General features: G+C 48.8%; 1 protein-coding gene across 1 annotated transcript; it reads right to left on the minus strand.

The window, feature by feature from the left end:
- Positions 1–7,900: 7,900 nt before the first annotated feature.
- Positions 7,901–9,511, minus strand: LOC136521890 (F-box/kelch-repeat protein At1g80440-like). Its single transcript, XM_066515660.1, has one exon. It carries the CDS (start codon positions 9,334–9,336, stop codon positions 8,158–8,160), a length of 1,179 nt encoding a protein of 392 aa, XP_066371757.1. The 5' UTR covers positions 9,337–9,511; the 3' UTR covers positions 7,901–8,157.
- Positions 9,512–13,249: the final 3,738 nt, after the last annotated feature.

The following is a 13,249-nucleotide window of genomic DNA, read 5'->3' on the forward strand; positions in this document are numbered from 1 at the left end:
TGGTCAGAAACGAGCTGATTTGAAAAATATAAAATCCCAAATATGGCTACATGAAAACTGGAAACTGAAAAATTCAATTTCAACACTTGGCCAAAATTTGGAACTTTAAAACAGTACTGCGTTCGATTTTAGGGTCTCTATTTTCCTAGGTTAGAGGCCAAACTAGGTCTTGATCCTTAAACAAAGGTTGTTGCACTCAAGCTAAACTACAACTCTTATTAAGGTTTCGAGAGCAGTTGCTACACAATTTTGCAAACCACAAACACTCAAACATGAATCATGCAAACTGCCAATCAAGGACTTAGACAGATCTTGACAGGCCGAAAACAGTTTTGATCAAGCAGCTTTGAGTAATTAATTAGTGGCTAAAAATTGATCAAACAATCCAACCACTAGCATAGTATTGAAGTACAAACTTCATACCAAATTATAGAAACAAAGTTGCACAATTTTTATTTATGAAAATTGTTTTAATAAATCACCAAAGATTGAACTTAATTACTGTTTTTCAGAACTTAGCCAAAATGCCAAATGAGGGAAAAATAGCACTGAACTCAAACTTGAAGCCACTGTTTGAAGCACTTAAAAGCTGAAACAGAGGATGATGCATAAACAAAGTTTCAAGAACATGACCTACTCTACAACTTTTATTTAGACAAATCTTTCATATTTTGAATAAAAAGCAAAGTTACAAATTAAGAAAAAAGGGATCATGAGAAAGGCTTAAGCTAGGGTTTTGGATATTTCTAAGCACTTTCTTCACATTTTTCAAATTTAAACCCTAACTATTTTTTGTTCAAGAGTTCAATTAAAGTTGTTTAAACAAGAATGCAATGTTTAGTTGACATCACATGTTTCTACTCAATTAACAAAAGTGTTTTTAAGCAAAGCGGAAATTATCATTTCTTATAACTTTTGATCCAAAACAACATGCAACTTTTCATGTGACCAGGATATGTTCATGATTAGGTGATGCACATGAAAAGACATAATTAAAACTACGCATGCACATTTTGAAATAAAATTTACTTTTAAACAAAAGAGTTTTGTCTTTGCCTTTGAAAAGTTTAAGTTAAGTCATATTTGAAAGAATTTGACTCCACCTCTGTCACCACTTGTCAGGTGTTAAACTAAAGCTCACAATCATCCTTTGACTTGTTTAGATTAGACTTAATTCACTGCTTAACTTGAAATTGACACCTAGGGTGTCACACCGCCGCCGCGTCCACAGGGTTCGCCACAAACACCACCGGCACCGCGCCCGACTAGGCGTATGGCCTCTCGCAATGCCGCGCCGACGTGAACGTGTCAGACTACCACGTGTGCCTTGATGCCTCGACGCATACGCCTGGTCGAGGCACGGTGCCGCGCTGACGTGAACGTGTCAGACTGCCCGTGCGTGCCTTGACGGCTCGACGCAGGACATGGCCGGAGTGTGCCCTAGCCAGAAGAGCACCATACTCATCTACGACGCGTGCCACCTGCAGTACTTCATCGCGAGCTTCTTCGGCGTCGTTGACACGTCGATGGTGGTCTCCTTGGTGAACTCGCAGAACGTGACGCATCAAGAGCAGTTCACGGCACGGCTCGGCTCGCTTATGGTCAACGTCACGGAGAGGGCAGCGTATGCATCCCCATAGATGTTCGCGGTCAGCTCGGCCACGGTGACACCCTTCGTGAACGTCTACGGCATGGCGCAGTGCACGCGGGACCTCACCGGCGACGACTGCAACCGCTGAGCCGCTCACGTTCTCTGTGGGGGCTATTTTGAAAGAGAGTTATAGAAGGGAAGGGGCTCAATGAAAAAATACCAAGCTTCCGAACCGGTATGGACCTACGGTGCACAACATAGAAAGTTTAGGGACTCAAAATTGCACTTTGAGAGTTGATGGACCCAGATGACACCCCTCCAAAAGTTAATGGACCTGTGGTGCAGTTTACTCAAAATAACACCCCTAGTTCCTATTCTCTTGTGGAAATATGGCTGCTAAGGGCGTGAGGGAGGCAGGCGACATGGCAGTGGCGGCATCACTAGAAACCTAGGCCCGAGCTGACGACATGCGTCCAAAACCAATTTTGTTCAGTTCCATCCAAGGTTAGAATAGCCCATGGAGGCAAGAAAGCCCAACATGAAGGTTAGTTGAAGCCGGTGCAAATATGTTATATTGTCTAGTTTATGAAACAACGAGTAATTAGTTTTATTTCTTCTCCTTGTGGTTTTCATGTAATTTTCTCTTCCCACCGAAGTGCACGAATTCCATGACCCACTTGTACAAGCTCTTTCTACCTATATATAATGCAAAAATACATAGCTCTGGAGAAGGAAAACAAAACAGTAATACTACCACCGTAGGGCGCAGGCTGTAGGCCCCGTTCGGCTTACCTTATAATTCGCACTGTTCAGCTTATTTTTTTAATAGGAATATTATTTTTTTCTTATAATAATTCAAATAGAACAGTATTTTCAGTTAATTTAGCTAAATTTCAACAAGTCGAACGGGGCCGCAGAGGGGCGATGGCTGCTAGTGACGTTCTGACGGAGGGCGAGGTGGCCAGGTGGTGCCGTGGTGGCAAACACGGCTTCGGTGTGGGTGTCGCAGACGAACCACATGGGTTGGGTACGGTGTGCCTAGATGAACACGCATCGCAAGGACTCCACGAGCCCACGCACTGTGATACAATCGTGTGCTTGGTTGTGACCGTGCCACGGAACCATATTACCAGTTAATTAATCATATCTAAGCATGCGTAAGCACCATTCTGGCGCTGGTTCAGATATAGTAATCACATTGAATTCTGCGCCCTCCCGCAGTTTATATGCACCTTTCGCTCGTTACTTCGCTGAGACAACTTCACAAGGTCCTGCTAGAATTATATTATGTTGACAATGAGCAGTACGCCTATATATACGTACTATATAGCCAGTAGGATACGCTCGATTGCTTTCTTTCAACGAACGCCAAAGGCATACAATGATCTGAAGCAGCCAAGCAGGTGTGGTCCGGGGAGACGAGACGATACTGGCTAGTGCGACTTTCTATCAAACGCCTCGATATGCTATGCCAACCGTGAACTTCAAGAGGAAAACAATCTCATTGGAGCTCTTCACTAGTACAAGCTGCATAGTAATAAAGAAACTGATGCAGCATCACATCCAACTGCAATAAACGTCTATAAAAAGTGCAGGGTACTTTTCTTGAAGAAGAAACTATATATGCATGATGAGAGCAGGAGATCGAGTTGGAATATTCATCAATTTATTTTTGAGTCTGTTTAGCCAACTGAGTGTACATCACAAATTAAGGGTTTGTTCCTTCAAAAGTTGGTAGCGTTCCTTGAATAGTACCGAAGTTATGGTTGATCGGGTTATGTCCAGAAAAGGATAGCAAAAGTTTTGGTGTTGCTTGAAACATCATGAAATAGTGTAATTGGCCTATGGGCGGCCGATAGGCCTGTCAGCCACAGACCAACAAGCCTATTGGCTACTCGGTGACCGACTAGCCCATCAGCCTGCCAGAAGCTAACCGACAGGTCTGCTGGTGTCGCTGCGTGGCCCGTCGGCTTCTGAGAAGCCGACAAGAACCCTGTTGGGCATTGGATAGCAGACAGGATGCTAATTTATGATTCTTACATGACAGCTTCTAGATTTATAATTAATCAATAAAAAATATTTAAAAAATTCCAGTGAAATGCAGCATGGGTTGATGCCCTTGTGGCAACCATGGCCTGTGTTCTCTCTTTCTTTCTTTCTTTTGAGCAAGGCAACCATGGCCTGGTGACAGGCACACGTGTGGCAGCGGCGGCCCAGTGGCGACCTTCCGTTCAGATGGCCCAGTGATGACCTTCCGTTCAGACGGCCCAGCAGCGAGCATCCTATGACGGCCCGGAGGTGGCCCTCTCTAGTTTCTACCTGATAGCACGGCAGCCAACGATCTCAAGACTCAATACCATGAATGTGGCCAGAAGCAAGCAAAAAAGGCTATGTACCATACAAGTACATGTAGAGATATAGATAGATAAATATAGCGTTATTGGAACTGCGTTTAGTAACAGAGCCTTCTTTAGAGACGAGCAGGCGGCCCAATCAAAATCCGTCTATAAGAATGATTTCTGAAATAATCCTCTTCTAGAAATCCATTTTTAGTGCGGGTGTTTTTTCTCCGGTTACCTCTAAAAATGCCTCCATGTTTAGAGGCGGCCGGATCTAGAGCCGGATCTAGAAATCGATTTGTAGGGCGGATGGATCTATAGTCGTCTATCAAAATAGGTGCAGTATAGTAAAATTCATAATTTTTTCAAACAAAGTTGGATGAAGACAAACTTTGTATAATTCCAAAAGATTTACAAATTTATAGTTGACAAAATTTTATTTAAAACCATTTAAATCTCGCTAATTCTATTTGAACACTACTACAAAATGTTTATCCGCGGCGGCCGTTTTTGGTTTCCCGCGGCGGGCAAACCGGTCCGCCGCTGCCGGGAAGTCACGGTAAATCGTGGCCTTCCTGCGGCGGGCTGCTTTGCCCGCCGCGGTTAATCAATTTACTGCGGCGGGCAGCTAAGGAAGCCCGCCACGGTAAATCATTTGGAAAAAAACAAAAAAAAGAAGAAAAGCCCACACGGGCTTGGATCTGGGCCGCACTGGACCTAAATCTCGCCGTCGACGTCGATCCGCCGCCGTCACCTGGATCCGCCGCAGCTCCAGCCCGGTCGCGCCACCGTCAGATCCGCCGTCGGCGCCTCCGCCCGGACCGCCCCCGCCTGGATCCGCCCGATGTAGAAGAGGAAGGAGGCGCTCGCGGCAGATCAGGCCTCCCAGGCCACGCCACTGCCGGATCCGCCGTCGGGGCCTCCACCGGGGCCGCCCCCGCCTGGATCTGCCCGTCGGCACCTGGATCTGCCCGGTGGAGAAAGGGAAGGAGGAGCTTGCGGTGGATCCGGCCTCCCCGGCCGCGCCACCGCCGGATCCACCGCCGAGACCTCCGGCAGGGCCACCGTCGCCTGGATCTGCCCAGCAGAGAAGGGGAAGGAGGGGCTCACGGCGGATCCGGCCTCCCCGGCCGCGCCACCGCCGGATCCGCCGCCGGGGCCTCCGTCAGGGCCGCCGTCGCCTGGATCTACCTGGTGGAGAAGGGGAAGGAGGGGCTCGCGGCAGATCCGGCCTCCCCGGCCGAGCCACCGCCGGACCCGCGGCCGTCCACGCCTGGATCCACGGCCGGCGCCCTCGATCCACGCCTGGATCCGCGTCCGTCCACACCGGCGCCCTCGCCTGGATCCGCGGCCGCGACGCCGCGCCACCGCGTGCCTCGAGCCACCGTCCACCGCCTGTTGAGGGAGGAGGAGAGGGAGGAGGAGGGCCGCCGGTTGAGGGAGGACGAGGAGGAGAGGAAGGGAGGAAGAGGGACGCCGTGCCTCGTGCGAGAGGACCGAGAGGAGTGGTGGCTACCGCCGGTTGAGGGAGGAGAGGATCGGAGGAGAGGGAGAGAGTGGCTGCCGGTTGAGGGAGGAGTGGTGGAGTGAAAACCCTAAAACCCCCGTATATATAAGCCCGATAAATCAGAATTGGATACGGGTCTCGCTGGTGTGCCTATTGGGCCGTGGCCTTTTCCGTGGCGGGCCTTATAATGTGTCCGCCATGGGAAATCGATTTACCGTGGCGGGCACCTTAAGACGGCCGCCACGGTTAATAGGGTATTTTCTGTGGCGGGCATCTTAATATGTCCGCCACGGTAAATCGTTTTACCGTGACGGGTAAAAATGCCCGCTGCGAAAAATAAAAAGTGCCCGCCGCGGTAAATCGTGGGATTTACCGTGACGGACAAAAATATGAGCCCGCCACGGAGACCTTCGGGACGACGCTGCGCAAATTGAATTTTGTAGTAGTGGAAGTTCTCACATTTTAAAATCCAATTTTTTTGAGCTTTCCAAATGACCTCGAATAGAGAAACATCTAAAACCAAAGTTATAGATCTCGAAACGATACAAGACATTGTAGCGGAGAACTTTTTTTTTATTTGAAACAACCTATGTGATCAAATTTAGTTTGAATTTCTCAAATATTGAAATTCAACAAACAGCCTCCGATTTTTTTTTCTTTTGAACCTCTAACTCACTTATCACTGCCCGTTGTTTTTCCTTAGATTTTTCATTTCATCCCAGATCGATTTGTGGCGCTCATCGACTGTGGACTTTTCGTGTGCCTCTCAGTCCCAACTCTCAAGGTCGACATCGATAGAATAGAACCAGCTGTTCTTGGCCTTCTCCACCGTGCAACACAGGGTGGCGGTGCCTCTCCCGCCCTTAATAGCGGGCAGCACCCATCAATACTCCTCCATCCCTGGCGATTCCGACTACACGCACACCCAAGTCTCTACTCCTCATTGGCCATGTTCGCCTCTCTAATCATCCGTTTTTTCCAGCTTATTTTTTCAATCAAAATAATGTTTTTCTCTCACAACAAATTAATTAAAACAGTATTTTGATTTATTTTTTCAGCGAAACTAACAGGGCCATTAACGGCTAGGACTCTTGCCGACGCTACTACTATCGGACCGATCTGTGCCAGTGCCACCGTACCCGACGACAAACCCAACCCAATCCATTCTGGAGCCGGCGAAGGATCAAAAGCGACGTCGACCCTATCCATCGCCAGAGAACTGAAAGCCGGCTCGCTCGACATCCTCACTCACTCATCAATCAGCAGCCCATGGAGTGTAGTAATCAATAGAGTCCACAGTCCACACGCTGACGGACTCGGCGAGACCGCTGCGTTTGCCACAGGTAGGGATAAAAACGGTACGGATATTTTTCGACCGTATTCGAAACCGAATCCGTTTAGAGGGTTTAAGATCTGTCCATATCCGAGTCCGGATATCCAACATCCGATACCGTATCCGTATCCGAATACTCAAATCACATATTTATGATGTCGATATCCAATCGTATCATATCCGACATAGTTGACACTATCCGTATTCGAATCCGAATCCAGACAAAAATATGAAAACAAATATAATATCGATGATATCCATCCGTATCCGATCCGTTTTTATCCCTGGCCACATGCCACAGCGCGCCCCAGGGAAATATCAGTCGAAACCGCGGCATGGGCACGAGCCGCCGGAGTAAGCGCGGGCCCCGCCCGCGTCGGTGACACAGCGTGGACGGTGTCAAGGCTGCATGCCGTACGTGACAGGGACGTCTGCCGTCTGCGTGCGGCGCCCGCCCTCCGCAGCTCCGGCTCCGGCGCTCGGCGTGTGGGCGGTTGCTTTCCAGTCCCGAATATTGCCCGCTCCCTCCCGCGGACACGGTGAGCCTGAATGAAAAAAAAAAAATCTTGTTCAGGAATTCGTGAACGAAATGCGACTCACTTCACACTTCCGGCTCTCTGGTTGGGTTTTGCCCTGAATTTTCGTTCGCGGTAGAAAGGCCTAGGGCCCGGTTCGCTCGAACAACTCCAGCAGTATTTTTCAACAAACGAATAGTATTTTTCTCTCACGATAAATCAACACAGCATAAGACAAATACTTATCAGCGATACGAACTGGGTCATTTTACTAGTTTTGCTAGCGCAGTCTCTCTAGAATGATGATAGTTTTTGTTCAACTTCTCATAGTGCGCGTGACGCCAGTGGTGGAAGATATGAACGCTGGGAAACGACGATGTAAATTCAGTTTGAGGACGACAGAGCACGGGGAGGTATGGATAGGGACAAAAGACGTACTCGCAGAGGCTTCTAAACGATCAGGTCCCAAAAAACCGAAAAACTTTCTTGTCTCGGAAAAACAGGTCCAGCAAAAGCTTCTAGAAACTGATAAGTACTAGTATATACCATATACCACTAGTAGCTCCGACTGAGCTAAACTGGGGGTCGGCCGCTGGTGCATAGCAATTTCAGATGACATTTGCAAGCGCGCCGGTAGAAGTAGTTTCTTGTCCCAAGATGCAAATCACACTGAACAAAATGTGATCGAAGGAAGGCATAACAAAGCTGCCATTGATACTTCACTAATTTCCCACAGTAATTATACTGGTACAGTACAGTACGTATCCTGCTAATGTTCTTAAACATCGGCTTGATCTGCTATATACAACCGTGAGTAGTAGTGGCAGAAGCACGTAGCGTACTTCTGTCCTGTACGTACGTACATGTACACTTCAGATTTCAAGGAAGCAGGAGGCCTGCACGTGCCCGGAGAACTCCGGCGGAGCCACCGCGCGCGTCCAGGACGCGCCTTTCCCGGCCTCCTCGCGGAGCACGTGCACGGTCTGCTCCCCACCGTGGCACCCGGACCCGATGACCACGACGCGGCCGTCCGGGATAGCGGAGACGGTTGCCGCGGTGCGCGCGTCCTCGGGCACCTGCGCCACCGGTCGCCACGCCGACGCCGCGGCGGCGCCGTCGCGCGCCACGAGGTGCCCATCGCGACTCAGCATGTACATGCGCTCGGACGACCCTGGCCCTGGCGCGGCGCAGCAGGTTCTCGGGCACACGCCGTCCTCGATCAGGTCGACGGGCGCCCAGGTCGACGTCGCCGGGTCGAAGCACTCCGCGGAGCCAACGAACCGGCCCTGCGCCTGCGTCGGGTACCCGCCGACGACGAGGAACCTGCTGCTTCCGCCGGCGGCGACGCAGAGCCCGCGCGGCTCGTCGCGCTCCTCCGCCATGTCCGGGAGCTGCGCCCACGCGTCGGCGTCCGGGTCGTAGGCGAGCGCCGACCGCAGGGCGTTCTTCTCGTCGTCGTGGCCGCCGGCCACGTACACGGCGCCGCCGACGGCGGCGCAGGCGAAGAAGGACCGGCGGGGGCCGGGCATGGGCGCACCGCGCCGCCACGCGCCCGTCAGGAAGTCGTAGACGAACACCGCGTCCGTCGGCGCCCACGTCTCCGGGTGCCAGCCGCCGACCACCACCAGCCGCTTCCTCTCCTGCATGCCGGCGCCGTCCACGGCGGCCACCTGGCAGAAGAGGGGGAGGCTCTCGCTTGGCCACGACAGGGGCGGCAGCGGCGCCCACCGTCCCTCCACCGGCTCCAGCAACACCATCCGGTACGAGTTCGCGGGGCCTCCTCCCGAGCCCGCCGCCGTCGAGTGCTTGTCCACCGCCGGACCAGCGTCGGAGTCAGCCGGTGGCGCTGTCGGCTGCGCCTGGACCAGCGCGAGCACCGGTCGCGCCAGCCCCTCCGCCCGGCGCTGCCGGTGGTAGTCCGGCGACTCCACCTCGGACTTCCACTGGCGCGAGATGCGGCGGACCACCGGCAGCTGGTCGAAGCCCACTCGGACAAGGCACTCCCTCGCCACCTCCTCCGGCAACCCAGGGATCAGCTCGCCCATTGCCATTGCCGATAATGCTAATGCCTTGATCAGTTTCGTGTGGCCGTTTCTGATGTATCGAATCGATTGAAGCTTGGTTCGAGCAGGAAACGGGAGGCTCTTGGCTGCTCTGAGAGCTGTGCTTGGGTGCTGATGTGTTTGAAGGGTGTGTTGATGTGTTTGTGTGAGGCGAGTAGCGGGAGCAGAGTGGGCTACTTATTTATGGAAAAAAAAAACAGAGCAGGGTGCCAGCGAGGTCCAGTTGCTTCCGGAGCTTTTTGTTTATTAAGCCTTTTGTTCCTCCAAACTCCCAAAAAGTGCACTATGTAAATAAAAGATTTCTCATCATATCAAACTTGTGGTACATGCATGGAGTACTAAATGTAGACGAAATCAAAAACTAATTGCACAGTTTACTTTAACTTTGCGAGACGAATCTTTTGAGCATAATTAGTCAATGTTTGGACAATAATTCACAAATACAAACAAATGCTACGGTAGAAAATTTTCACTATGCAAAGTTTGCGCAAACTTTGCCCAACTAAACACCGTCTTATTATGGTTTCCCCTCTAGGGTGGCATCTTCTGGAGCTTACGGCGGTATTAAGGATTCGTTTTTTTTATTCGGAATATTGTTTTCCTCTAATAAATTCCTCTAGATTCATCCAGATTTCTTCAAATTTCTTCAAACGAACGGGGCCCATGTTTGCTCGATATAGTATTTTTTTTCACAACGAAACAACATCAGCCGGTTTATAAGCCACAGAAACGATCAAATATTATGTTATGATATGGAAATATGGAACGAACATCGTCACTTGTTGTCTTGATGCATTGCTCCTGTCCTTCTGTTGCTACCACGGTACAAATGGAATGTTGATCTGTTTTTGGAAGAGGGCCACATCAGACATGTGGTATGATACTGATGTGACAGGAGTGGATTACTCATGGTGTGGGGGCAGAAGTTTGCGAAATGGAGAGCCTGAGAAGATTAGGCATTGTCTTGTTAAACTGCACTTCGCTCGCTCAACTCGTGCTGGACCTGTGAAGTCATTTGGTTCTCGTAAACACCTCATTTGTCAAACAGTTTAAATGAATTGTATAGAAACACAGACATTGTGAAGCCGGCATTAAAAAACTGAAGTGTCTAGAAACAGAGATTGTTAAGCCGGCCGATGTGTCCCAGTTGGCACAATCAGAGGCACGGCTATGCGTCCCGTTGATTCGCACGCCGAGGTTGAGGAGGTTCAAGACACCTTCAACGATGATGTCGGTGCATCGGAGTGGGAGGCTGGCTGCTAAAACTAAGGCCTCAAACCTGACTGTCTAGGCACAAAATGTGCTGAAGCAAAAGCTAGGGATCACAAACATAATGTAAAGTCTGGACCCTATTGAAAGGTCCTAATGGCTAGAGAGGGTGAATAGCCTAATAAAATTTCTACAACAACACTTAACAAAAGAATTAGACAATTATGAGGCGAAGCGAGTTTTGCGCTAGCCTACCAAAATACAAGCCACCTACCACAATTCTAGTTTAGATGGAGTATATCCGCACAATAGCTATATCACTACACTAAGTTAGTGTGCTCTCAAATGCTAACTAAAGAGCCACGCTAACCAAACTAACAAGCTCTCACAACTAGTTACACTAAAGAGCTTGACAACTAGTTTGCGGTAATGTAAAGAGTAGACAAGAATGTTATACCGCCGTGTAGATGTATGAACCAATCAATCGCAAGTGTGGATAACAATGAAGACCAATCACCTCGGAATCAAAGGATGAACACAATGATTTTTTACCGAGGTTCACTTGCTTGCCGGCAAGCTAGTCCTCGTTGTGGCGATTCACTCACTTGGAGGTTCACGCGCTAATTGGCATCACACGTCAAATCCTCAATAGGGTGCCACACAACCAACACAAGATGAGGATCACACAAGCCACGAGCAATCCACTAGAGTATCTTTTGGCGCTCCGTCGGGGAAAGGTCAAGAACCCATCACAATCACCACGATCGAAGCCGGAGACAATCACCACCTCCGCTCAACGATCCTCGCTGCTCCAAGCCGTCTAGGTGGCGGCAACCACCAAGAGTAACAAGCGAATCCCGCAGCGAAACACGAATACCAAGTGCCTCTAGATGCAATCACTCAAGCAATGCACTTGTATCACTCCCAATCTCACTATGATGATGAATTAATGATGGAGATGAGTGGAAGGACTTTGGCTAAGCTCACAAGGTTGCTATGTCAATGCAAATGGCCAAGAGAGTGAGCTTGAACCGGCCATGCGGCTTAAATAGAAGCCCCATGAAATAGAGCCGTTGTACCCCTTCACTGGGCACTGATTGGGGTGATTGGACGCTCTGGTCCTACTGACCGGACGCTGCTCCTCAGCGTCCGGTCGCCTGATGGCGGCCACGTGTCATCTGTGTTCAACAGTGTTCGTCAGATTCCAACGGTCGAAAGGTTGACCGAACACTCCGACAGAGTTGACCGGACGCTGGACCCTCAGCGTCCGGTTGTTTCCAGTAAGGGTCCAAATCCTATTTTTGCCGACCGGACGCGTCCGGTCATGCTTGACCGGACACAGCCTAGCGTCCGGTGCTTAACCCTAAGCACTGTGTAGACCGACTACTTGACCGGACGTAGCCCTTCAGCGTCCGGTCGCTGAGCGACCCAGCGTCTGGTCAGTAGACCGACGCCAGCGTCATTGCGACCAACTCCATTTCACCTCTAACTTCTTCACCCTTGTTCAAATGTGCCAACCACCAAGTGTATCACCTTGTGCACATGTGTTAGCATATTTTCACAAATATTTTCAAGGGTGTTAGCATTCCACTAGATCCTAAATGCATATGCAATGAGTTAGAGCATCTAGTGGCACTTTGATAACCGCATTTTGATACGAGTTTCACCCCTCTTAATAGTACGGCTATCAAACCTAAATATGATCACACTCTCTAAGTGTCTTGATCACCAAAATAAAATAGCTCCTACAAATTATACATTTGCCTTGAGCTTTTTGTTTTTCTCTTTCTCCTTTCCAAGTCTAAGCACTTGATCATCACCATGGTATCATTATCATCATGCTATGATTTTTATTTGCTTCATCACTTGGAGTGTGATACCTATCTCATGATCACTTGATAAACTAGGTTAGCACTTAGGGTTTCATCAATTCACCAAAACCAAACTAGAGCTTTCAATCTCTCCCTTTTTGGTAATTGATGACAACCCTTATACAAAGATATGAATTGAAATTCAATTGAATCCATGTTGCTTGCCCAAGCATATTTACCATGTGTAAAAAGATATGGACAAGTTTCATGAATCCCAAATGGTAGCAATTGCTCCCCCTACATATGTGCTAAGAGTTTGGATTGTAGCTTGCACATATGCTTAGATAGGAAATATAGAAGACAATGTCTACCAAATGATGCTAAGGTATAAAAGATGGACCTTTGAAGCGTGATACCAATCGGAGTGCACTAATATACCATCCTTCGCACCATGGTTAGCTCAATACCACTTGGAAACAATACTTGGAAAAGAAAGTTATCTAGTGATTTCATTTCATCATTCAATCTTACAACTAACATACATCACACAAGCATGGATGTTTAAATTTAATACTTGTGTCATGCAAGCAAACATATGAAATGCACATTCAAATGCATCATCCAAGTTCATGAGCTTTCTCCCCCTACTTGTGTGCTCAAAATTTTAGTTGATCCCTTTCCTTTGTCATATCTCTCCCCCTATGTCATATATCAAGATATCTTTATGTTTCTCTCCCTTTATGATATTTTTCCCCTTTTTCACTATTTTTACTACAATCTTTGTTTCTCTCCCCCTTTGTCATCAATGACCACAAAGGTTCAAAATATAGATAGTATTACTTGTAGGGTCGAGACTATCAATATCAATCAATGGGGTGAGG

The sequence above is a fragment of the Miscanthus floridulus genome, chromosome 18, assembly GCF_019320115.1.
Source record: "Miscanthus floridulus cultivar M001 chromosome 18, ASM1932011v1, whole genome shotgun sequence".
Lineage (NCBI taxonomy): Eukaryota > Viridiplantae > Streptophyta > Magnoliopsida > Poales > Poaceae > Miscanthus > Miscanthus floridulus.